At 42.0% G+C, this 27063-nt stretch overlaps 2 protein-coding genes across 2 annotated transcripts in view; one reads left to right on the top strand and one right to left on the bottom strand.

Moving 5' to 3' along the window:
- Positions 1–4216, top strand: part of RFC1 (replication factor C subunit 1) — a 71590-nt gene extending 67374 nt beyond the window's left edge. The window contains exons 23-25 of the mRNA XM_052641981.1: positions 1372–1585; positions 2752–2943; positions 3963–4216. Coding sequence (XP_052497941.1) covers positions 1372–1585; positions 2752–2943; positions 3963–4046 — 490 coding nt within the window. The 3' untranslated portion in view covers positions 4047–4216. The remainder of the gene's footprint in view (positions 1–1371; positions 1586–2751; positions 2944–3962) is intronic.
- Positions 4217–6689: 2473 nt separating this feature from the next.
- LOC128049504 (WD repeat-containing protein 19) overlaps positions 6690–27063 on the bottom strand; it is a 169530-nt gene continuing 149156 nt past the window's right edge. The window contains exons 39-47 of the mRNA XM_052641755.1: positions 24090–24167; positions 21980–22076; positions 21658–21782; positions 18530–18611; positions 16753–16903; positions 15064–15187; positions 13607–13683; positions 13153–13277; positions 6690–6889 (exon numbers count right to left, since the gene is read on the bottom strand). Of these exons, the coding sequence (XP_052497715.1) occupies positions 13166–13277; positions 13607–13683; positions 15064–15187; positions 16753–16903; positions 18530–18611; positions 21658–21782; positions 21980–22076; positions 24090–24167 (846 nt within the window). The 3' untranslated portion in view covers positions 6690–6889; positions 13153–13165. The remainder of the gene's footprint in view (positions 6890–13152; positions 13278–13606; positions 13684–15063; positions 15188–16752; positions 16904–18529; positions 18612–21657; positions 21783–21979; positions 22077–24089; positions 24168–27063) is intronic.

Here is a 27063-nt window from a genome sequence, read left to right as displayed (position 1 = left end):
AAAACCAGTCTCCTTAGAGGAGTTCAAGAAGTTCAAAAATTCTTGTTATTTGGTAAAATTCTGTTACAGTTTAGAAACGTAGAAAATGTATGTACACACAAATATTAGGTGAACTTTCAGTTTTCAGTCGCTCAGTCGTGTCCGACTCTGCAACCCCATGAACTGCAGCATGCCAGGCCTCCCTGTCCATCACCAACTCCCAGAGTTCACCCAAACCCATGTCCATCGAGTTGGTGGTGCCATCCAGCCATCTCATCCTCGGTCGTCTCCTCCTCCTGCCCCCAATCTCTCCCAGCATCAGAGTCTTTTCCAGTGAGTCAACTCTTCCCATGAGGTGGCCAAAGTATTGGAGTTTCAGCTTTAGCATCAGTCCTTCCAAAGAACACCCAGGACTGATCTCCTTCAGAATGGACTGGTTGGATCTCCTTGCAGTCTAAGGGACTCTCAAGAGTCTTCTCCAACACCACAGTTGAAAAGCATCAATTCTTCAGCACTCAGCTTTCTTCACAGTCCAACTCTCACATCCATACATGAGTACTGGAAAAACCATAGCCTTGACTAGACGGAACTTTAGGGATTCATTTTTAACCACGAAGTACTACTTGAATAATTGTATTTCCCTTTCTGGTCACTGAAGAGAATATTAGTCTACTGTTAACTTTTATTTAAAACTGAACCAAGATGCGCCTTTCTTTTGTTCCTATAGAGTTCTAATTCCTACTGTGTTCCCTCTTCATAGCCTGTGGGATGGGGTTGGTTTGTTTGTTTGTTTTTGCCACCCCTGAATTAGTTTTCTATTGCTGCTGTAACAAATTACCAAAACTTAATGTTTTAACATGAATTTATTCTCATCTTGAGATGGTAAGGTTATCCTGGATTATTGGGATAGGCCCAATGTAATTGTAAGTGTTTTTACCCAAAAAAAAAAATAAAGAGTGGTGAGGGAAGGCAGCAGTTAGGCAGAGATCTGAAGATGCAGCTTTCCCTCTGCTGACTTGAAGATGGAAGAAGGGACTGTGAGCCAAGAGACGTAGGTGGCCTCCAGAAGTGGGAAAGGGCTCTTTCCCCAGCTCTTCTTATTAATAAAGCTGAAGGCCTGCATCTCAGCTCTTTTCCTGTTCTCTGTCTGTTGCTTTTTAAAGGTGAAGCATCACTTTGCCCAAGTGTCCCTCTCTGATGCTTCCACTGTATTTGTGTAGATACACTAATGTGTATCCATTGCCCTAGTGGTGTAAGTGCTAAGCTTTCCCTACTCCAGCTATTAATTAGTAAGCATTCCTCTGAGCTTTACTAAAAGTGGATTAAATTCTAGCAAACTGTGAGCTGGTGGTAGTTTGCCAGTGACTACATTTGTATCTCTTTTGTTTCAAGAACTTACTCCAGCAAAAGGACAGTAAACATGGATTATCTGTCACATCTAAGGGATGCACTTGTACAGCCCTTGGCCTCACAAGGGATAGAAGGAGTACAGGATGTTGTTGCTCTCATGGACGCATATTATTTGATGAAAGATGACTTCGAGAATATTATGGAAATTAGCAACTGGGGAGGCAGACCTAGTCCGTTTTCTAAACTGGATCCCAAGGTAAACTATGTACTCCACTGGTTCTCCAACAGTTTATAATTACAGTATAGAGGGAATATTTCAGAAATGTTTTAGATGCTTTCAAAAGTTTAATTTTTTTTTCCTAAATGCTTTTTGCTTATGGTCTGCACTTTCCAAAGATACTATTTGAGTACAATATTTGACTTTGTAATTTATAGTTTTATCTTTGCTTTATGCTAAATGGGAAAGCATGATGTGAAATCTGCGGGGCCAATGTATTAATAAATGTATTCTTTATAAGGATGGGCAGATGAGCCTGGGGGAGTAACAGACACACAGACTTTTTATAATGAGCATGAAAAAACTAAAGTGACATGAATTTCTAAGACCTCACCTGGTGCCTTTTTATTTGGTGCTGTTCTGGAAGTTGTATTTTCTGTGACTTGCCTTCTCTAGAACTTTGACCTGACTGTGGGAATGACTATTAGGTAAATTCTCACAAGAGACATCCGTTGTTAGAATTTTTGCACTAATTCAGCAGTTAGGTTTAGAAGCCTGAAGTTAAGACTTTTCAAGTTACCTAGTGTTTTGAAATAACCTGTTTTTGTGGGAAATGTAATTTATTTCTGTAGTAATTAAAGGCCACCTTTAGTCTGTACTTCATTGTAAATCTTTTTTGATTTGTTGGTTTACTGATCAACTTTGTCACTTTGTAGAACTGCAGAGAGCACTGAATAGAAAAAAATGATGACTTAAAATGATTATTAGAAATCTGCCTAATGTTGCCAAATAAAAAAATTTATTAAAGATAGTTGATTTACAGTTTTTTAAAAAATACATTTATTTATTTGGCTGTGCCAAGTCTTCATTGCGGCACGTGGGATCTGGTTCCCTGACCAGGGGTTGACTCTGGGCCCCGTGTGCTGGGAGTACAGAGTCTTAGTCACTGGACCACCAGGGAAGCCCCTGATTTACAGTGTTTGATTCTTACTTTTTGTCATGGGCTCTATTAAGAATGTCATGAAACATATGGAACTTCTCCATAGAAAAATGCATAGAGATAGACTTACATGTCCATGCATGCATATTTTACAAACAATTTCAAGGGGTTCCTAGGGTCTCTCAAGGCCTCTAGGCCTATAGAGTTTAAAGGAGTTGTTTGACACTTGAAGTTTTAAAAACCTTCCTCTATTCCTTTTGTGTAGGTGAAAGCAGCCTTCACAAGAGCTTACAATAAAGAAGTCCACCTTACTCCGTATTCACTCCAGGCAGTAAAGACACACAGACATAGCACAGGCCCATCACTGGATTCTGAATACAGTGAAGAGTTAAATGAAGATGACTCTCAATCTGATGAGAAAGACCAGGACACTTTGGAAACTGATGCTATGATCAAGGTACTATTTTAATATACTAATAGGAGAAGCCACGATACTCCCTCAAAATAGCTTACCTTGTATGTAACTTGCCTTTTGAAATGATTCAGAGCCTGTTTAGCAAGTAGCAGAGGAAGCTGAGAAAGTTTTTTTGTTCATCACAGTTCCAAGGGTAAAGAAAGTATAGATTTTATAAACAGCTGCTTATAAGGGTGTAGGAGCCTGATAGCAAGAAAATAGGCCATCATATTGATGGTCATATTCTCTGTTGGAGAAAGGACTGTTTTGGTTTTTTTTTTTCCGCTCTTGGTGTGTGCTTTACCCACAGACACATTTTCACAGCATAATTAAGAAAAGCATTTTTAATGAAACTATTCCTCCCTTCTGTTGTTTTTTTGCTATAGCTATTGAACTGCCTATAGAAACTTCTCAGAGCAAAACATCCTCATCTTTTCCTAGGAAAGATGAAAATCATTTATGGTGTCGGTCCACTGTTTACCATGGGCCAAGGCAAAGGAAATCTAGTTTGTATCCTCTTCTGTCCTTGGTGTGGGTGCGTTTATCATTCGTGCCCCTCGATTCTGTTTTGTATGTGTAGGGGTGGGGATAGTGGCCTCTCCAGTGTCGCTCTCACTAGTCTTGTCTAGACATACCACTCCTTCCCCTCCTCAGACTGTGTGTTTGGATCTCTACTCTGAAACTAAAAGAAAAGATAATTCTTCACGAAAGCACTACTGTGTGTGTAAATTATCTCTTGCTTGTTTTGTCTTTCCCTAAGTATATCTATACCTGAAGTCTAAGAAACTGCATATTGGGGAACATATTCTAGTTCTAGAGGCTAAATAGCTTTTCAGTAGTTTAAAGGCCGCACACCTAGCCAGTTGTTAGTAAGCTCATCAAGGGTAGCCACAGCTCAGGATATAGGTGTTTGCAGCCTTGTTTCTTTATTAAGTTGCAGATAAAGATTTGATTTATTGTAGAGATCAACTTAGCCATACACACAAATGCTAACTATTCTGTGCATCTTTCCCTCCCAACAGAAAAAGACAAAATCTTCAAAGCCTTCAAAATCAGAAAAAGATAAGGAGTCCAGAAAAGGAAAAGGAAAAAGTTCAAAGAAATGAAACACTTTCACTGTTGACAGCTACTTTTTGCTTACCCTGCTGACCAGTCTCAGCTGGTCTTAGAGAATATCTTGTTTTTCCAAAGGAACCATGTTTTAGTGTGATGGGAGAACCTCATGGTCTCATTGCAAATAAACGGTGGTACAGCTAGGACGTTAACTGGTAGGCTGATGTACACCTCTTATAGAGGTTATTAGGACTGTGTAGGTCCTCCACTGTCCCCTGTCAGTCTAACAAGATTGTACTTCAGAATGACTGTATAATCAGAATTAGAAACTGCATGTGGACTTTGGAGTCAGATTTTTAGTTAAGAGTAATATGTCTGGGAACAGAGGTAGTAAGGCGGCTTTTGTAGGCTTATGAGTTTATCCTAATGGCCAATATGGGACCAATCCCGATTTTTTAAAAAGCATAGTTACTATAATGTGGTGAACTTTTGTAAATAAATCATAATACAAAATAATCACCACCTAGAACTGGGTTTTCTTTGTACATTGTCAAATATCTTGCAAAATATAAACTAGGAATAAAAATGTTTCACAGGCTACATGTACAGATTCTTAAGATTGTTATCTTGTACAGTAAAATATTATGTTGGTATATTTTTCCTTACTAATTTGCAAATGATTGGATACAAAAGCTAACTATATTCCTACTAACCTCTTGTGTAAAACATGTAACTTTTGCAGTTGAAGAGTCAAACTCTCATTCCAAACATTGTTCCCCTGTGAAAGTCAACCACACACACCTCTGCTGTGAACACAATTTCATGGAGAGGTCTCTTTGTTACTACTAGAGGATATTGTGGCTGCAAAAGGATTGTCAGACATTACTAACCTTCCAGAGTTTCAGCTCATGAGGTTCAAACCAGAAAGGCCTAGGCTGGCTCAGACTCTTATCTTCCTCTGGTTTCGGACAAAATGAACACAGGCTTTTGTTGACTCTGTCCTTGGGAGAGGCAGTTCTGTCCTCACAGGCTCCACAAACCCTGCTGGGATTTTAGATTGTACCTGCAGCTGCACTTGTTGAGGAGCCTTGAGGCTGTGGAACCAGCCTGGAGTTTGGGTGTCTAGCGATTATTTAATCTTGTCAGTAAATGCTCAGAGGTATGTGCTACTTCTGTGAGGTATGTGTTAAAACGAATGTAAAATCTGGAATCTGTTCCCAGCCTTTAGGGAACTGATTGTCTCTCTCACCTCTATAACAAGATTAAGTCTTGAGACATTTAAAATGTATTTACCAGTGTGGAAAACGTCTTCCATGTAGATTAAGTTCATTATGGGAATAAAATGTTTCCTTAAGCCTTTGCCTACTGAGCCATGTCCCTCTTTTTGTTAAAGCCCTGTTTGAAACTTCTGCTTCAGTGAAGATTTCCTTGATTGATGCCTGCCTCACCTCACCAGTGGGGTGCGCATAAATTTCTTAAGCATATTCTTCTATCACTTTTGGATATGCAAGTTGTGTCTGCTAACTTGCTCTGTGCTCCCTGGGAAAAAGACTGTAATTGTAATCTCCTTGCACCCAGGTCAGCAGGTTGTGTCCTTTACTTGTTCAATATGATTTGGAGCAACCAGCAAATCCTTATTGGAGCCCCCTGGAGGCCACACATCATCCTTGCAGCACACTTTCTTGTTTTGAAATCCACTGAATCTTGGCTGTTTGGTAGTCTGTAAGAAACTACTAGTTTATTACTACTTACTGCTACTTTATCCTTCATCTTTTAAGTTTTGGCAGTCTTTTATTTGCAGCATTATTGGGCCTCTTGAAGTTATTAACAAGGAGTATACTGGTGTATGTATTGGGAAGAGTATCTTCCTAAATAAGTTTTGGTACAATTATGTTCATTAGTGAATGTCTAAGCCTCTTATGGGTAGGTTTAATGATAATGACTTGTATCACTTGTAAGTAAGGCCAAGGCCTCTAGCCAGCCTTTGGGAGGAAAAAAGAGATTATAAAGTTGGAGGTATTCATATGGATACCTGGTGCCATAAAACGTCATTGGCACTTTGGTTTCTACCCTAGGCGCCTAGGTACCTCTGTAATGCTCAGGATGCTGGTGGCTACCCTGTAAAATCGTATCATCTGATACATTCAGAGTTAGGCTACATGACCTTGTCTCCGCTCAGACTTTGGTACTTTGGTTTTGGATGGCAAGGAAGTATATACTCACCTGTATAGTATGGGGGGTACTATACTATGGGGAAGGAACCCTCAGGGCCACCTTGGGGAAGATACTGAATAACGTACATCTACAGCCGATGTCAAGTGATTTAACTTTTGACAGGAATTCTGTACTACATAGTATAATGGCTCAGGAAACATAAGCTTATAGTTTCACTCATTCTTTCAAATATTGATTTTACTGATTTTTGATGTTTTTATTCTAGGACTGATTCTGCTAAATAGCCTTGATTTGTGTAAGCCTCTCACTTTATAAACTTTTTAACACTGTTAACATCTGTGCTGTCTAAACTTCAGTGTTTCAAAGCTACTTTATTTCTTTTTCTGTCTTTAAATACAGGAAAACATTACAAATATTTAATAAGTTTATTTTAAAGGGGATATTTCAAAATATAAAAGATATCAAAAAGTGAATATTTACAATTATGTTATAGGTTACTATTAACAGTACAGAGTGTTGAATATGTAAGACTCAGAAGAGGAAATATGCAAAGTATAAAAAGTAGCATGTTATGTATCACTGTCACTCTGCAGAAGTTCAAAGTGGTGACCTGGAGATGTGACTTTATTTTTTCTGTATCCAGAAAGAACCATCCTTAATCTGCTAGGGGCAGAAACACAGCCTCTTGTGGAAAAACGTTGTCTTCTCAGGATCATTACACCTAAAAAGGCCAAAAAAAAAACCCCGAAAACCTCATATGCTTTTATAAGGGTTTCAAATAATAAACTGGCATTTAGTAATAAAAAAGCTAAGCATGGTAAAGATATTTTGCTCATTTCTGGAATGTGAAGCAGGATCACTACATGTAGGTGAGAAATTTTCAGTCTGTAATTAGTACTGAGTTTCAGTCTTGGCCTCTCAGTTGACTAAAATTGTATGGGCAGGTTGTTGAACCTCGTTATAAAATAAGGATGATGTTGACAACAGTCACCTTACTGAGAAGAATGAGGAAATGCAAAGTTAGTGCTCAGTGACTCAACCCAAAGAGACCCATGCCAAGACACATTACAGTTAAACTGCCAGAAGTTAAAGACAAGGAAAGAATCTTAAAAGCAGCAAAAGATAACTTTTGTTATGTACAAGGGAACCTCCTCCTCCTCCTCCTCCCCATAAGAATGTCAGCAGATTTTTCAGGAGAAGCTTTGACAACATCAGGCCATTCTCTGCTAGCCTGTAAAGTGCTGAAAGAATAAAACTGCCTGTCAAGAACAGTTTTTCTGGCAAAGCCACCCTTCAGAACTAAAGGAGAGAGAAAGAATTTTCCAGACAAGGAAAAGCTAGAGATTCATCACCGCTAGACTGGCCTTGCAGAAATGTTAAAGGGACTTCTTTAAGCTGAAATGCAAGGGCACTACTTAATAATAGGGAGATATATGAAATTGTAAATCTCAATGGTGAAAGTAAATATAAATTCAGACTAATGAAAGGTACTTATAACTAGTGTGAAAGTTAAACAAGAGTAAAAATAACTAATAATGTTTTATTATATCCATAAAGTGAATAAACTATGTATATAAACTATTCTATAGATATCCTTCTCATAATGCAAAGGCTTTCTAACTACAGTAATTTGTTAATGATACATAAGGTTCAGTTGCTCGGTCGTGTCTGACTCTCTGCGACCCTATGAACTGCAGCATGCCAGGCCTCCCTGTCCAAGACCAACTCCCGGAGTTCACTCAAACCCATGTCCATTGAGTCAGTGATGCCATCCAGCCATCGCATCCTCTGTCGTCTCCTTCTCCTCCTGCCCTCAATCTTTCCCAGCATCAGGTGGCCAAAGTATTGGAGTTTCAGCTTCAACATCAGTCCTTCCAGTGAACACCCAGGACTGATCTCCTTTAGGATGGACTGGTTGGATCTCCTTGCAGTCCAAGGGACTCTCAAGAGTCAAAGATGTAAACTGTGATGTCAGAAACAATGTGGACAAGGAGAGTAAAAATGCATTTGAACTTAAGTTGTTATCAGCTTCAAATAGACTATTGCATTTTACGTCAGTCTTAAGGTATCCACTCCAGTGTTCTTGCCTGGAGAATCCCAGGGACGGGGGAGCCTGGTGGGCTGCCGTCTATGGGGTCGCACAGAGTCGGACACGACTGAAGCGACTTAGCAGCAGCAGCATGATATCCACAAAGCAAAACCTATAGTAGACAAAAGAATCTAAGCATACAACTACAGAAAACTGTCAAATCACAAAAGGAGAGAAAGGAGCAAGAACAAAGGAATAACAGCCAGAAAACAAAATGGTAGTTAAGTCCGTATCTATCAGTAACTATTTAACTATAAATTCTCTGATCAAAAGAGAATAGATTAAAACCAAGATCCATCTGTAGGCAGCCTACTAGACTCCGCTCTAAGGACACACAGACTGGAATGGAAAAAGATAGGGAAATCAAAAGAAACCTGGAATAGCTATAGTTAGACACAATAGACTTGAAAACAAAGACTGTAATAAAGGACAAAGAAGGCCATTATATACTGATAAAGGGATCAGTCCATAAGAGGATATAACATTTGTAAATATAAAGCAAATATTAACATATCTCAAGGGAGAAGGAGCAATATCATAATGGTAGGGGACTTCACTCCCCCACTTTCATCAGTGAATAAATCTTCCTTTGACAGAAAATTAGTAAGTAAACATTGGTCTTAAATGATGTGTTTCACCAGATAGACTAAACAAGCATAAGTGGACAGATCACATGTCAGGCCACAAAACAAGTCTTAAATTTAGAAAACTGAAATCACATCAAACATCTTTTCTGACCACAGAAATACAAAACTAGAAATCAACTTCAAGAAAACTGGAAAATTTACAAATACGTAGAAATTAAAACATACCACTCAGCAACCACTGAGGTCACAGAAGAAATCAGGAAGACAAAAAATCTTGAAAATGGCAATATTGTTGACCCTCCATATCTATGGGTTCTGTATTCACAGATCCAACCAATCATGGATCAAAAAAATTCAGGAGAAGTACCAAAAAGTTCCAAAAGGCAAAATGTGAATTTGCCACATGCTGGCAGCTTTTTATATAACATTTACACTGTATTCAGTTATATAAGTAATCTACGACTGAGCGACTTCACTTTCACTTTTCACTTTCATGCATTAGAGAAGGAAATGGCAACCCATTCCAGTGTTCTTGCCTGGAGAATCCCAGGGACGGAGGAGTCTGGTGGGCTGTCATCTATGGGGGTTGCACAGAGTCGGACACAACTGAAGTGACTTAGCAGCAGCAGAGGTGATTTAAAGTGTATGGGAAGATGTGCATAGGTTTTATGCAAATACTACACCATTGTAAATAAGGGACTTGAGCATCCGTGGATGTTGGTATCCACTAGGGGTCCTAGAACCAATCCCCCACGAATACTGAGGGACAACTCTACAGCAAACCAAACACAACAAAAACAAAAACACTTCTGAAAAGAAACTCATAACAATAAATATCTTCATTAAGAAACAAGAATGATCTCAAATAGCCTAACTTTCCACCTTAAGGACCTAGAAAATGAACAAGCTAAGCCCAAAGTTAGTGGAAGGAAATTTCGGAGCAGAAATAAATGAAATGGAGACTAAAAACAATAGAAAAGTTCAATGAAACTAATAGCTGTTTTTTGTTTCTCAAAAGATAATAAACCTTCAGCTAGACTCGCCAAGAAAAAAAGGGGACTCAGAAATGAAGGAAGGGATACGATATTCAACAACATGGAAATACAAAAGATTGTAAGAGACATATGAAACACTATAAGGCCAGCAAAATGCACAACTTAGAAGAAATGGATAAATTCCTAGAAACACACAACCTTGTAAGACTGAATCGTGAAGAAATTAAAAAAATAGGCCAATTACTGTAAAGGAGATTGAATCCGTAATTTAAAAAATCTAGGACTAGATGGCTTCACTGGTGAATTCTACCAAGTATTTAAAGAATTACCTTCTCAAACTTTTCCAAACTCATTTGATACCAAAACCAGACAAGGAAACTACAAAAAAAATTACAGGCCAGTGTCTCTGAACATAGTTGCAAAAGCCCTCAACAAAATACATGTGGTGTATATCTTGTGTATATACATATACAAAAGAAGGCAATACTGCTGTTTGCAACAACACGGATGGACCTTGAGGGCATTATGCTAAATGAAATAAGAGACAGGTACCTGTACTATCTACTTATGAAAAGTGAAAGTGAAGTTGCTCAGTCGTGTCTCTTTGGGACCCCATGGATGGTAGCCCACCAGGCTCCTCTGTTCTAGGGATTTTCCAGGCAAGAATACTGGAGTGGGTTGCCATTTCTTTCTCCAGGGGATCTTCCCAACTCAGGGATTGAACCTGGGTCTCCTGCATTGCAGGCAGACTCTTTACTGTCTGAGCTACCAGGGAATCCCCATCTGACTTATATGTGTAGTTAAAAAAAACCCCACTGAACTCACAGATGCAGAACAGTTTGTTGGTTGCCAGAGGCCCAGGGTGGTGGGTAGGCCGAATGAACGTGGCTGAAAGGTATAAAATTCTGGTTACAAATAAACCCCAGGTATGTAGTGTACAGTGTGGTGATTATAAGTTAACAATACTATATATCTGGAAGTTGCTAAGAGAGTAGATATTAAAAGTTCTCAAAAAAAACCTGTTAACTGTGTGTAGTGATGGGTGTTAATTACTGTGGTAATCATTTCCTAATATAAACACAAAATCATTATGTTGTATGCCTAATACTAACACAAGATGATTAATTATACCTCAAAAAGTTGAGATATTAAATACATATTAGGATGCTAACTATGTGATAATATGTTATGTAGCAACAGAAAAATAAATGGATCCCAATCATAATTTGAGCAAGCTTTTAAAACAGAATCTGACAAGCTGATTCTAAAATTTTATAGAGAAATGGAAAGAAAAGTAGGAGTAGTCAAAACAATCTTGGAAAAGATGACAAAGTTGTAGGAGACACAATACCTGGCTTTAAGATATATTATAAAGTCACAGTAATCAAGACAGTGTAGTATAAAAATATGGGACATACATACTGAAAACCCAACTGATTTTCAATAAAGGCATGCAAGCAGTTCAATGAGGAAAGACTTTTCAACAAATGCTGTTGGAAGAGTAGATATCTACTTGAGGCAGAAAGAAATCTCAATCCCTACCTCACACTGTAAATAAAAATAACTTCAGGATGGATCACAGACCTAACATAGGTGAATATGCGCCTGACTTCCAAGTAGGGAAATATTTTCTTAGACACAGAAAGTCATAACAATAAGATAAATTGCTAAGATACAGTTCATCAAAATCTTCTGCTCATCAGAAGACCACTAAAATATATGTATAGCTGATTCACTTTGCTGTACACCTGAAACTAATACAACATTGTAAATCAACTCATAATACATAAATTAAGAAAAAGAATTGGGAAGCCACAGTGGGAGAAAATATCTGCAAAATAAATTTGATGAAGACATCTAGGACATAACAAATAAAGAACTTATATAATAAGACAATCATCTGGTAATAACAGGAAAGGAACAGCCTTTTCAACAAATGGTGCTGACATATCTGGTCATCCACATGCAGAAGAAGGAATTGGGGTCCCTACCACACATCATACACAAAAATAGACTGAAGACATAAATACAAGAGCAATAACTATAAAACTCTTAGAAGGAAATGTAACTGTAAAACCTTTGTGATCCAGGATTAAGCAATGGCTTCTTAGACATAACACCAAGCAACCAAAGGAAAAAAAAACCAGATAAATTGGACTTCATCAAAATAAAAACTTGAGTACATTAAAGGATACTATCTAGAAGATATCTACAAATCACGTATCTGATAAAGGACATACCTAGAATATATTAAGGATTCTTATAACTCAATGAAAAGATGAAATACCCAGTTAAAAAATGGGCAAATGATTTGAACAGTTCTCTAAAGAAGATATACAAGTGGCCAACAAGCCCATGAAAAGATGCTCAACATTAGTATCATTAGGGAAATGCAAATCAAACCACAGTGAGATACCACTTCACACCTACTAGGATGCCTGTAATCAAGAAGGCAGACAATAACAAGTGTTGGTGAGGATGAGGGGAAACTAGAACTCTTTATGGTGCTGGCGGGAATATGAGAGACTGCAGGTGCTGTAGAGAAAGCAGTTTGGAGTCCAAGGAACAGCGAAAGGCCAATGGGGCTGCAGTAAGTAGAGGAAGAGGCTGAGGCCTCTTTGTGTTTTCACTTGCAATCAAAAGCTCCACCTGCGGAAGGGAGCCAGCTACACTGGAGGTGGACTGAAAGGACCTGACCATGGACTGGGTGACTGAGGGTTTCCAGGTTTCCATCCTGATCAGCTGGTTGGATGGAGCTGCAGTTTACTGAGGGAGTAAAGGAATGCAAGAACAGGTTTTGTGAAAACCGAGAAGAGCTTTTGGCAGGGGCTTTTGGCTTCCTAGCTAGAGACTGCATTTCCCCGCCTCCCCTGCAGTGTGTGTGGCCACATGAATAGGTTCTTCCCAGTGGAGAGTGGAAGGGTTATGTGCTGCTTCTATGCAACAAAAATGAAACTTGGAAGGAAAAATGGGAATTTTTCAGGTCTCTGGAAACAAAAATTTTTACAATTACTCTCCTGAGTTACAAACTAAAACAATCTCCATTTTAACAGCTAGCTATAGTTTTAATGAACTGGTTAAAAAGAAACCCATGTGACTTGATAAAATACACTCCGGCTGGAATCCATGATGCTGTTCGGTCAAATAACCTTTGTCACCATGGAGACTGTACAACCTGTATTTTAGTTTGTTGTTCAAATCTGACAGGTTCCATGATGCACAAAAAGGAACCAACGGCAGAACACACTGTAAAGCTGTGTCTGCCCTGTGGATCCCGTGCCCTGAGAAGGTGAGTGGATGACCTGGTACTTACTCACACATGCCGCTCATTGCTCCACTTCTGTCCGCAGGTACTGGGTACAGTCAGAGGTTTTTTTCAGTTGATCCAAGTTTAATCTTTCTGAACACATAGGACATGTGCTTTCAGTGCTTAACATGCTGTTTGGGGAGGGAAAGGCAGAGTAGATTAAATATATAATATTCCTTTACCTTTGCATTATTGTGATACGAAAAACAACTGTTCCTTTCTATGTCTTAGTACATGTTCATCACGCAACTTAAGAATTAGGAACATTCAGTCTTATGCAGTAGTCCCTTTAAGGAAAATGTTCTCAGAAGTCATAGAAGATTCTCCCAAGAAGACAATTTGAGTCTTTAGAGATTTTTAGGAAATGAACAAATAAAGAGACCTCAGTAGAAACTGGCTGAATAAAAGGTCTATTTTTTGATAATAAGTCTGTATGACTAAGTGAAATGATACAACTTACACCTTGAATTCTGAGTACAGAGCAGGGAAGTCACAATGTGGACACACCGTCCAATCATCCTTCAACATATGTCGACCCTGGAAACAGTACATTGAAGAGTAAACCTCATCTTTGTTCAAATTTCCCCTGTTACTCAATTACAATACATGGTTACAGTTAAAAGCCAAACCTCTAAATCATGATATAATAATAATGATAGGTGGGTAATTGATTAAGAAGAGATGACATCAAAAGGACTAAAGCCAGATTTTATCAAATTTGTGTATAAAAGAATAATCTTCAGTATTGTGACATTACCTAAATTTATTTTCATTTAAAATAAAGCTTATATTAGTCTAGTGATGAACAAACATTTTAATATTTTCTAATAATAGGTCTTAGTTTTAAATAGATGAGGACAACAGTGGAAACAGTGGCTGGCTTTATTTTTCTGGGCTCCAAAATCACTGCAGATGGTGACTGCAGCCATGAAATTAAAAGACGCTTACTCCTGGGAAGAAAAGTTATGACCAACCTAGACAGCATATTAAAAAGCAGAGACATTACTTTGTCAACAAAGGTCCATCTAGTCAGGGCTACGGTTTTTCCAGTGGTCATGTATGGATGTGAGAACTGGACTATAAAGAAAGCTGAGTGCCCAAGAATTGATGCTTTTGAACTGTGGTATTGGAGAAGACTCTTGAGAGTCCCTTGGACTGCAAGGAGATCCAACCAGTCAATCCTAAAGGAGATCAGTCCTGGGTGTTCATTGGTAGGACTGATTTTGAAGCTGAAACTCCCAATACTTTGGCCACCTAATGCGAAGAGCTGACTCATTTGAAAAGACCCTGATGCTGGGTAAGATTGAGGGCAGGAGAGGAGGACTACAGAGGATGAGATGGTTGGATGGCATCACTGACTCAATGGACATAGGTTTAGGTGGACTCCAGGAGTTGGTGATGGACAGGGAGGCCTGGCGTGCTGCAGCTCATGCGGTCACAAAGAGTTGGACATGACTGAGTGACTGAACTGAATAATAGGTCTTAATATTAAAGTTTATAATAAAAACCACCACTTAAGTGCTACAGCATGCCAGGTATTGAATTAAGACTTCATATTCATTCTCCGGTCAACCTGCAGTTCATCTCAATAGACGAGAGATTATGATGGAGGGATCTAGTGAGGTAAAAGGCAAAGCGTACCAAGTTATACAGCCAATATGTGGCAGAAAGAGGATCTAAGCCCAGGACCATCTGATCTCCAACTCTGGGCTCTCCTGCTCTGCAGGGGCTCATACTTAAGTTATTATATGCCTTGAATACAACTTTCAGCTTTGTTGATCATGCAATTTTATGCTAAATGTTGCAGGAAATTAGGTAAGATTATTTCGGAAGCAAAGAATGTGTTAATACATCAAGTATTCAAGCGGGCTATAGATTATATATATGTAAAGAAAGGGAAATGATAAAGAAACTTACTGTTGCAATGCAATATGGGATATTATTTTTACACCCAGGACAGAGGAGTTCACACTCTGGGAGGAGAAATTCGCAGAAGGGACATGGGGTTGTGGCCTCTTCTGTCTCGGATGTATCCGGTCTCCTGTGAGGAAGAGTCACATGAACGCACCTGTTTCTTCATAATCAGGTCCTGAGACTAGAGATACAAGCTAGAGGCTATGGGCCCATGCGCCAGCCCGAGGAGGAGCAAGAGGAATGAGTGTGGCTCAGACCGTTGCATTCCATGGGCCGCCTCTGGTGGGGGTGGGTAGAGGCCACAGCACAGTATGTGCAGAAAGCATGGCTGGGTCTGGCTGTATCCCGTCTCCCAGATCACTGGAGCAGTGAGCCCGCTACTTCGCTTTGTGTTCTGAAGTGGTAACAGCTGTCCAGGGCTGCACAACACAACTTTCCGTGCTGGCGGCTATGTTCGAATTGTGTGCTCACCAATATGGTAGCTAGGAGCCACACAGAGCTCTGAGCGCTTGGAATGTGGGTAGTGTGAGAAACTTTTAAATTTTATTCACTTTTCAATGTAAATAGCTATATGTGCCAGTGGCTACCACAGCAGACCTCACAGCTATAGAGCACTCGTGTGGGGCGAGATCCAGTGCCTCCCCAAACTGGCACCCAGGCTGGTGTGGCATGAACCTGGGGGTCTGTGCCCTAGCATTTTCTCCCCACTTCATTTCCCACGCTGGCAGGCATGCTCGGTCCTGATGATTTGGCCTGAAGCGCCTTAGGCTTATCGGGAGCGGTCCATGTAGCCCCATCCAGGTGAGAGTTGGCTGCCGTGAGCCCAGCTAGCAGTCAGCGGTACTTGGCTTCCCTTTGCTGTCACGGGCGCAGCCGTCGCGCTTGGCTGACATGGGGATTCTGGGTCAGCAGGCAAGTACACCTGAGTTCCCTGGCCAAAATGGGACTAACAGGCGCCCCAGATGTCACCACTGCGGCCCCAGAATTACCACGTGATTGCAACTACCTTCTTTTGTAACGATGAGTGCTACGTTCCCTGAGTTTCCCTGTAGAGAGTCAGATTGCTGTGCTGCCTTCTGAAGCGGGGCTGTGACTTGTGTGCCTTTGGAGCTACACAGGCTTTGGAAATGAACTCTCTTGGCAATAGGCTGTGTAATTACCAAGTTGTTTACACTGAGAAGCATTCACTCTTTGTCCTTCCGTGGCCGACAGTGTTTGCTGTCTACCTAACAGCCATCCTGGCCAGCAGAGCTTTGTTTTTACTCAGAAATATGCATCGCAGCTAGAAGGAGCCACGCAGCAGAGGACTAGCCAGTAAGAGGTAAACGCAATGTCTTTCCTAACTAACAAGGCAAAAACCTTCTCGTCTTTGGATTTCCCTACTTTTTTCTTGCTGCCTTGAACAGGGTACGTGATGTCAGACAACCACAGCTGTGCAGCTGTGAGGCGGGAACTTTTTTTGTCCTTGGTGATAAGCAGGACAGAGGTACCAGCCTGGGACTGCAACACCTTGTGTATGAGTCAAACAAATCCTGACTTATTCAGGTCGTCGCTGGGTTTCCTGCTCCTGATAGCTGAGTACAATCCTAATTGTTATCCCCAATCTGTGTTCTTATTCAGTCCACACATTAGTAGCTGTGTTCTGAAAAATATACTTGTGATCAGACAGTAGGAATGGTTGTCCCCACACACCTGACCATCGCCTCGATCTTCTTTTTGTATTTGGCGTCTATCTTGTTGCGGTACTCGGGCCTCATCAGCATGGCTGCGAAACTGAAGGCCGAGTTCTTCAGGCCGGCCCTGTGACACTCGATCACAGTGGATGTCAGGATGGGTACGATGTCTGCAAAGCAAATGGAGGAGCACTGGCATGATGCCAGGATCGCCTCTCTCAATCTGCCTTTACTGGCAAAGAACCTGTGATGGACTGTTTGAGGAGGAAAGGGCACAGTGGTGGAATTGGGCGTCTTTCCTCTGGTGAGACTGTGTTTTGCTGTTAACACGGGGCCCCACACTCCCTTGAGGTAACCTTTGGCATGTTTCCTTTCCTGCCTCGAAGATAGAAGTTCTGCATTTGACAGGACAGCTGATGAATGAGTGGGGAGATTAACAATTTTATGCACTAACCTGAGTGCACTTGTTTCTTCAGGACAGATACCTAGAAGTCGATTTATTGGGTCAAATAGCATAACTTAAAAAATACACACAGAAACTTGCACGCACTCAGTGCAAATTGTCAAACTGCTTTCTGGAAAGACAATGTTTGTTCCTACCAGCAATCAGGAGAGTGCCTGTCTAGCACACCCTTTGCCAGCCACATACAGTTATTTAGTCTTTTTCATGTAACAAAAATGAACTCATTTAAAGAACGGGGTGAATTGTGACCTGTGAGCTAAATCTGGCCCTCTGTTTTTGTATGGTCCATGGGCTTTTACATTTTTAAATGGTTGGAAAAAAATCAAAAGAATAATAATTAGTGACGTGAAAGTTATAGGAAGTTCAGATTTTAGTATGCAAAAGAATGAAGTTCTGTTGGAACACAGCTGTGCTCATTTACGTACGGTTCAGGCCAAAATGGCAGAGACTGGCCCACAAAGCCCCAAGCCTTCGATATCTGATGCTTTATAGAAAAAATTGACCCTGTCATAGAATGTGACAAAATCTAATCACTGAAAAATGTTATGACGACATGTCTTAGAATACTGGGACCTCTTTCAGAGGCAGGGACCTACAGTGGTTGAGAACACAGAGTAAGACTTATTAGCTGACAGTATGATCGTGGGCACGTGCCACCTCACTTCTTTAACCCAAGTTTGCTTATCTATAGAGAAAATAGGACACGTGTGCAAACTGGAGCCTGGTAGCCTGAAAAAGACCTGCTTGAACCTGGAGCTTGGGTTTTGGGAGAGTTCCCACCATTTCCAGAGCAGGGAATGAATGGTTCCCTGTGCCTGCCCTCTGTACAAACAATGGCGTTTATACTGAGCATCTATCTGCTTTCTGGGAGCCAAGGCTGGGTACCAGCTCATCAGGGGGTACCTATGTGGCCAGCCCCCCATGCTCACCCCTGGGCACTGAGTCACGTACACCCTGGTAGACACGCTACGTGTCGCCTGGAGGCGCTGAGTGTGTCCAGTGTGACAGCACAGGGGGCGCTTGGGTGCTGGCACCTGACCCCCAGGCCCTGCCCCTCACCTTTTCCCTTTCCTGGTTTTGCTTTGTATCCTTTCCTCATAATAAATCTGAACCTTAGCACTACTCTGTGCTGAGTTATATGAGTCCTCCTCGTGAATGATCAAACCTGGGGGTGGTCTTGGGAATGCCGGTTACACCTCTTCATGGGGTGGCTGTGAGGATGAAATGACTCACTACGTGTAGAGAAGAGAGGCTGGCAGAGTTAGCGAGGCTAGATCTTAACCATGCTACACTCAGGCAGAAATGGGGACGACTGGCTCCTCTCAGGACTCACGTGATGGGAATTTGCTGATGTTGTTGGCCACCCGGATGAGCAAACGTGCTCCCTTCATATGATCTCCATTTTTCACGTGGATCTGAAATAAGTGACACATTAGACTCTTAGAGACTTTCAACACTAACTCAGTATACTCCAATTAAAAATTTTTTTAAAAACCCACTAATTCACCTTTTATTCTCCCAAATAAACAGCTCCCTTGTGATCCTGAACAGGGCGGTCAGGAGATTCTTGCAGTCTTACTCTCATGTCCCTCACTTGAGGCTTCTCCTTATTTCTTCCGGCAGCTGCTGCCTGGCCTCACGGCCTTGCCAGCCTCACCCTGCTCTACGCTCTGCTTTTTACTTTGCTCTAGATCACTCAACATCTTTTACTGGCCTTTGCTGGGGAGCTTGAGTAACAATAACAACTTTACCAACTTGCTGTGAGACCTGAAGTCTGAGTTAGTGAGGCAGGAGGAGAGGGGATGGGCTGTTTCGAGAAGAGGGTGCGACCTGTGAGAGGCAAAGGGGCAACGATGGCTGGAGAGCCTGAGGTTAGGTAAGCATGAGTCGGGTGTGTGATGCAAGGAGGTGGTCCTCTTAGGATGACACGAGGCTGGGGAGTTGGCAGGGCCAGACCACCATGTTGCTGCTGTTGTCCAGGTGAGAGGAGGCGGCCCTGAGAGGGTGGGGAGTGGGGATGGAAAGAAGCAGACAGACGGGGAGTCGGAAGTGGTGCTATTTGGTGAGAAGGCGAAGGGTGAGTACAGAGTAACTCCCAGCTGTAACATCCATCAGGTCTGAGCAGATGGATGATGGTGTAATTAACTGAACATTGCAACATAATTAATAAATATTAACTGAACCTGAAGCCGCCTTCCACTGACTCCCTGGGCCTCAGACTGCCCAGATCAGCCATCCATGTGCAGAGGTCCCAGGCTGTCCTTCAGCCGGAGTTCCTGTCCCAGCTCTGGGAGGAAGCAGCCACCAACGCCAAGTCTCCCATTTCCCCTGAAACATGGATGGCTTTCTCCAACCCTTTGTGTCAAAGAGGCCTGTGACACTTTTATATCAGTGCTTACTTGATAAGGTCTAATAGTTTCCCTTTTGAATGCCAGATGCAGTTAAAAATCTTGAATATATCTGGTGCTGGGATAAAGGAGTATAGAGGAGGGGAAAAGTTACATGGGTGCTCTTCAGTGGTGGGGAGGCCGGGGGAGGACATCTGGTCCAGGGGAAGTGATGGGCCCACTCTTAGAGCCAGAGAAGACTCAAGAGCCATCCCTGTGGCTTTTGGTGGGAGAAAGCCCTTTCCTGGAGGGCTTCTAACAGGAACCCGTAATTTTTGTTCCCATCTTCCACCAACTTGTTTCTGTCCTCCCCTCCATGCCCAAAGGCTCCATTTTGCTGGATTCTGTGCCTCAGCACATTGGTGCTGCCACTCATGTCTAAGCTTAGAAAGCCCTCCTTCCCCATTTCTAGTCATTTCTGTACAAGAGCCCTCCTGTGGCTCAAGAGGAAAAGTACTCCTGGTGGCTGCACGTTGGAATTCTCAGATTTCCCTTACAATAGGACTGTAGACCTGTGGGGGTTTCCCTGGTGGCTCAGACACCAGGTAAAGAATCCACCTATAATGCTGGAGACTGGGGTTCGATCCCTGGGTTGGGAAGATCCCCTGGAGAAGAGAATGGCAACGCACCTCAGTATTCTTGCCTGGAGAATTCTATGGCAGAGGAGCCTGGTGGGCTATGGTCCATGGGGTTGCAAAGAGTTGGACGTGACTGAAGCACAGCACAGAAGACGTGTGGGACCTAAACTGGCAGCCACTAGTCGCATGCAGCTACAGTACAAACTAAGATTATAACAATTCAAAATTTAGTTTATCAGCTGCATTACGTGTAATTCAGGTGCTCCACAGCCAGGCTAGTGGATATAGGACACATCTATCACTGCAGAAGTTCTATTAGGCAGTGCTGTTATAGGTCATAATTAGTATCTAAGTCATTCATAACATGACTGCTGTAACATAGGAAGCTTCCAAACTGAATACACTCTTGTGGACTGGCCTGCAAACCAACTTAGCATTAAAATGGGAAGACATACTTTGACATAAATCAAAATTTGGACAAGTACGTAAGTTGGAGCCTACCTGTATTTTTACAAAGATATGTGTGCATATAAAATGTATATATACATACACATACGTTATATAAACTGTACATAGAAGTATTTCAGATTTGCATATTCTGTTTTTACTAAAAATCACTAATTAAAAACAGACAATTGGACATAAATATATTCTTAATAAAAAAAAAAAAGGCTGCTGTTTAGTTATGTCCAACTCTTTTGTGACCCTATGGACCATAGCCTGCCAGGCTCCTCTGTCCATGGGATTTTCCAGGCAAGAATACTGGAGTGGGTTGCCACTTCCTTCTCCAGGGTACGTTCCTGACCGTAGGAGCGAAACCATGTCTCCTGCATTGGCAGGTGGGTTCTTTACCACTGAGCCACTTGGGAGGCGCCCCCCAAATGGTGCACACATGTATTTTAGAAGCATGGAGGATATAGTGTACAACAGTGTTAACAGCTTATATCTGATGATGGATTTAAAGGGGGAAAATTATTTTTCATTATATTTTCTATATTCTCTAAATTTTCTCGGTATTATTTTATATTCAGATGAAAACGAAATAGTATTAAAGCACAGTGGAATTGTGTAAAATTCATTACCCTACAATTAATAAACTAGGAAACTGGTTAAACAAAAATGTTTTTAGTAAATCTTTTTTTGGACCAAGTAACACATTTATCTACTTCAAAAGCAAGACAATATAAAAAGATATTCTGTATGGAGGGACCTGTTCTCCCTCTTCTCCCTTGACTGAGTTTAGCACTATGCTGCGCCTCTGCCTCGATCCCTTTAGGAAACTATTTTTCCTAATTAAAAAAAAAAAAGTATTTCTAATTTTACTTGGGACGAATATATGTATTTATTTTTTTCTGCCTTTTTGTACACAAAAGGCAGCATATTATATAGTTATCCTGTATCTTGCGTCTTCAGTTAACAATATAGAGATCTGGGAGATGGCTCCAACCCAGTGGAGGGGTGCCCAGCTTATGTTCCACATCACCCAAAGGCCTCACCCTCACTAGTATGTAACTGTGCAGAATCATGAGGTTGGTGGCCATCTCAGAGGGAATCTTGATCTTCTGAGATTTAAGTTCTGCATACATGCTGAAGAGAACATCATGTGCATTCCGATAGTTTCCTTGAAAAGAGGTGGTAAACGACATTACTGCAAAGGATGAAATCTGAGGACTTTCTGTGGACCACCATTTAACAGGTGGATTTTGTCAAATCGTCTTATTAAGTTATTAATAAAGAATGATTTACTTAATTCCATGTTTTCTGGAGCATGCTTCTACTACTTGTCTGGGGAGTAAACCATGGCTTTGGGGGACCCACCTGCAGACTGCTCTTCCCTGGCGATGATGACGGCGGTCCGGGCGGCTTCCCGATACTGCTTCAGGGCCATGTACAAGCGGAACAGGTACTTGGCATCCTGACATACAAGCCATTAGAGAAACATCACATTCTGCATTAGCTATGAGGGAAAATACCTAAAATTTTGCATTTTCATTTAGGATCACATTCACTTTCTAGTTAAGTAAAACTTTCAGTCACTCAGTTGGGCCCGACTCTTTGCGACCCCATGGACTGCAGCCCACCAGACTCCTTTGTCCATGGGATTTTCCAGGCAAGAATACGGGAGTGGATTGCCATTCTCTTCTCCAGGGGATTTTCCTGACCCAGGGATCGAACCTGGGTCTCCTGCTCTGCAGGCAGATTCTTTACTGAGCTACCAGGGAAGCCCTTCACTTTCCAGTGGCCGAGTGTTAAAATTGTTTTTTAAAAACCCAATAAAGAGGGGCTTTCCTGGCGGTCCAGTAGTTAAGACTCCATACTTCCACTGTGGGCGGGGGCGGCGCATGGGTTCCATCCCTGGTTGGGAACTGAGATTCTGCATGCCGCACAGTGTGGCCAAAAAAAAAAACAACCCCCAAATAATTTAGCTTGTGTTAAGAGGCCATTTTTTAAAAACAACCTTTTCTTTTTGTTTTTAAGGAGTCAACAAATAATTATTTATTATGTATTTATTCAGAGTTTAATATGTGCCAGGCAGTATTCTAAGTACTTGAGAAATAACAGCTCTATTAAATCCTCACACCCTCCCTGGGAGGAAGGTGTGATTATGTACTAAAACAAAGCACCTCTTCCAAGCTAGGATCTGAACCAGCGTCACAGTCTGTGCTCCTAACCCTAGTCCATAGAGTTCTCTCGTGTGCTTCAGATGGAAAGGTATGCTGAGACAATGTACCAACGTCACAAAATTTCAAAAATTTTTACACCTATAAACATTTTTTGAGCCCATTTTCCACTCCTATTTTAACTCTAAACAATTTCACATACTTGATACTGGTTTTCTGATTATTAGAAGAAGTGGATATAAGGTGAGGGGGTTCGGCAAGTTTAACCTGTGCCCTTCGGCAGGTTCCCTGGGCCTCCCTGGGTCTCAGTGTCTTTATATCTATAAAACATAGGAAATGGACTCGGGGATCAGGATGGCCAATCCTCTCCAGGTACAACTTTCAGCACCTTGTATCCAAATCAGTTACAGTTGACCCTTGAACAATGATGGGGTTAGGGTGCTGACATCCACAGAGCTGAAAAATCAGCGTGTAGCTTATAGTCAGCCTTCTGTATCTGTAGTTCCTCCGTATCCGGGACTTAACCGACTTGGGATTATGTAGTACCACAGTATTAACTGTTGAAAATAATCTATGTAAGTGGATACGCAGTCCATACCCATATTGTTCAGGGGTCAACTGTACTCAAGTTCCTCACAAACAGACTGATTCCCTTAAACACCAAAGCAAAAGGGAAAAAAAAGGCTCTGGGGCGGCATTCTTGAAGGAGTCTGTCTGAGTTTGTCTGAGTCAGGACTGAGAGAAGACCAACTTCTGCACAAAATCCAAGAAAGTCACCTATTTTGAAAACATATTCTTAATGATATCCACTTTATTTTTGGTGAGTTATTTTTATAGTAAATAGGATTTTTATTAATTCCCATAATTTTTGAAATATGAACCAAGTACACTGATTTTGGAGGATTAGTGCTAACTCATGATTTTAATAGTCATTTTTCAAAGTTCTAAGAATAAATAAAACTCTACCATGTTTGAGAAAAATGGTGGGTGGTGAGAACTGTTACCCAGGAGGGTGTGGCATCACAGGGAGTGATGCCAATTTCCAAGAGTGAATGCACACAATATCTAAAACGCAGGATCTGTCTAGATGATCTAAGGCTGCATACAGAGAGAAAAGTTCGTACACCTATGACGCAAAAGCGATATTAGATAAAAACAGTGGATGCACGTGTGCTCAGTAGCTTCAGCTGTGTCTGACTCTTTTACGACCCCATGGCTGTAGTCTGCCAGGCTCCAAAACAGGGCGGATAAAAGTAAAAGCACAACTAGGATACTTAAGAATCCCAGTGGAGAAAACACTTTAGTACCTTGGGCATGCCATCACTCTCTCCCATAAGATGGTCTATCAGTTGACTGGTCAGCAGTTCATCTTTGGCCTGACCAACCTGTTTAGGAAAAGAAAGAAACAGTAAGTTCAGCATGTTAAACCTAGGAAGGGAATGGAGGGGAAGGACAAAAAGTCGTCTGCTGAGGAGGCAGAATTTTAAAAGTGTAAAAAACACCTATAGTCAAGTGCCTGAACCATGATGTAAGCTCAGGGTCTCTGTTGTCATTCATTGGTGGGTGCATGCTAAGTTGCTTCAGTCGTGTCCAATTCTTTGCGACCCCACGGACTGCAGCCTGCCAGGCTTCTCTGTCCAAGGGATTCTCCAGGCAAGAATACTGGAGTGGGCTGCCGTGCCCTCCTTCCAGGGATCTTCCCAACCCAGGGATTGAACCCGCGTCTCATGTCTACCTACATTAACAGGCAGGTTCTTTACCACTAGCACCACCTGGGAAGCCTGTCATTCATTTGTAAAGTCTCCATGAATAAAAATCCATCCTTAGAAGCTCTAGCTTTTTTAAGTTGCTGTATCAAAATACTGTAGTATTATTTTTACACACAGAATGTACTCCTTGGATGTTTCAATAAACACTTTCTTAGGATGAGTGATTATGACACGGAAAGGATGCCATCTTGAGCACAGGAACTGGGCCATTCACAACAATGCACCCCTAAACGCTCACCTCCAGCAGCTCCCTGAAGACACATGCTCGCTCGTGGTTACTCGTAATCTACAGTAGAAATGAAAGTATGGCCAAGGGATCCCAGAAGTGGGCGGGCAGCTGGAAGTGTGGGGTGGAGTTCTGGAGAGGACCTGGCCTGGAGATCCAGATTTCAGAGTCTGCTCCATGAAGCTCAGAGTTAAATCACTGCTAGGTTGGGCAGTGATGGTCAAGAAAATCATTTACCAAATTGGAGAATGGAAATATATTAGTTTTAGTTAGTAGGAATAATTATTGACAAGATCTGGAGGCGTAAGAGTCTTGCGTCTATAAAAAAAAAGAGGTGAGCCAAGAGCCCGACTGGAGCTCAACCAAGGAGCAGGAAGGAGTCCTGCCCTCCTGTCACAGCAGTGATGTGGTGAGAAAAGCGACGGGAAAAGGAAGGAAACTCATTAGGGACAGAGCAACAAGAGGCCTAGCTCACCACAGCTCCGGCAAAGCGCAAGACGCTCAGAAGCTCTCTGTGTAGCAGAGGGAAACTGTGAGCACAGAAGGGGTCTTGGTGAGCCTTCGTGAACCTGTGGTGGGGGGTGGGGGCACAGGCTCTAGGGCTGCTGAATTTCCACACACTCCACTGCCCGTGGTCCTCACTGCAAGAAAGCTAAGCTTTGACCAATCTGCTGCCTCTGCTCTGCCCACGGCTGTAAGGAAGGATGGAAAGGTAGAGCTCATCAACTTCAAGGCTTTCGGGCATGGCTTTGGGTGAATAAACCTGTACAAAGAAATGGTTAAAGCAAAGGGCTTTGGAGTCAGTCTGCCTGAGGTCAAAAGGTCACCTGTGAGATCCAGAGCAGGTCACTCTTAGGACCTCAGAGGAGATATATATATATAATACCTAACTCACAGAATTGTTGTAAGGATTAAATATGTTCATACACAAGTAAGCAAGTGCCAGATAGTGTTGCCAGAGAGAGCAAACAGCAACAAAAAAATGTGATGCCTAGTTAAGCTTGAATTTCAGAGAGCTGAGCACATCCGAAACACTACTATAAGTGAGGAGAGAAGAGATGTAGCCGCTCAGAATCAAAATTAAAAGAAGCATGGCACCATAGTGCTGCGGATGCTCCCACTGAAGGGCGGGGGAGCCAGAGAAGAAGGCTGAGAAGGCCCACCTGAGGGGTAACTGGAGAGCCAAGCGAAGCAGTGTGCCAAGGGAGTAGAAAAGTTCAAGAAAGATACGGTGTAAGAGTATAAAATGCTACCATAGCACGGAGTAGGGTGCAGGCTGAGAAGAGACGTCTGTATTTAGCAAGAAAGAGATCAGTGGCGACCCTTCTGAGAAGGCTATGATTGGTGAAGGCGAAACCTGACTGCAAAGAGGGAAGCACACCCCCAACAAAGCTAACGGATGCCGTACAGTCCCATCTTTCCCATCTGTATTGTGGGTCCACGCTGGTAATGACTCCTAACCTGGGGTCCATGACAGCCCCCCTCCACCAACACAAACACCAAGAAGGTATTTCAGAACCCTGAGGGGTCGAGGGTGTGGGTGGGCGAACTATGAACATTTTAAAGATGTTCTCAAAGGATTAAGGGCTGTGCCTTCTGGTTGAGAATCAGCAGATACAAACACACAGGTTGTGGGAAAATGCACGTCATGAGTAAAGGTGATTCTTTTTTCAAGGGAGGGTTCTCAAGGTGGAAAGGAGAAGAGGGATGGGAAGGAAACTAACATCACCTACACAGTACTTTCAGAACTGGGGCCAATATGTGTTCATTCCAGTGAATATTCATTGAGTGTCCACAATGTGTTAAACACCACAAAGAGACGGGCCTTTGGCTTAGAGGGACTATTAATTTGAAGGGGGTTAACTGTAGCAGTGGGGTTCAAAGTATTCACAGGATTCCAAGGAGGCTTAATTTACATCCAGAGGACAGTTCAGGAGGCATGTGAAGTGCGTCCTGCCTGTTGGGTAGGAGGCAAGGTTGCAGGGAGGAGGGTGTCCCAGGTGTGGGTAACAGCAAGAGCACAGGAACAAAGGGATGGGAGCCCTCAACTACGCGGGGGAAAGTGGCCAGTTGGGCTGTAGCACAGAGCACCGACCTAGGACTGTGATCAGGCAGTCTGGTTGAGAAGGAGACTTGGGTTTTGGTCTTAGCTCTATCCCTCTGTCTTTAGGTTGGTTTTATCATCTTCTGGGACCTTGGTTTCCTTGTCAGTAAATGGAGATTAGGTTGGATCATTTCCAGGGATATCTAAGATTCTTTTTAGAGTCTGCAAGTCAGGAAGAGAGC

The sequence above is a fragment of the Budorcas taxicolor genome, chromosome 6 (assembly GCF_023091745.1).
Source record: "Budorcas taxicolor isolate Tak-1 chromosome 6, Takin1.1, whole genome shotgun sequence".
In the NCBI taxonomy this organism is placed as follows: Eukaryota; Metazoa; Chordata; class Mammalia; order Artiodactyla; family Bovidae; genus Budorcas; species Budorcas taxicolor.
Note: the sequence above shows the minus strand (reverse complement) of the source record. Positions and strands in the feature narration are given on the sequence as shown.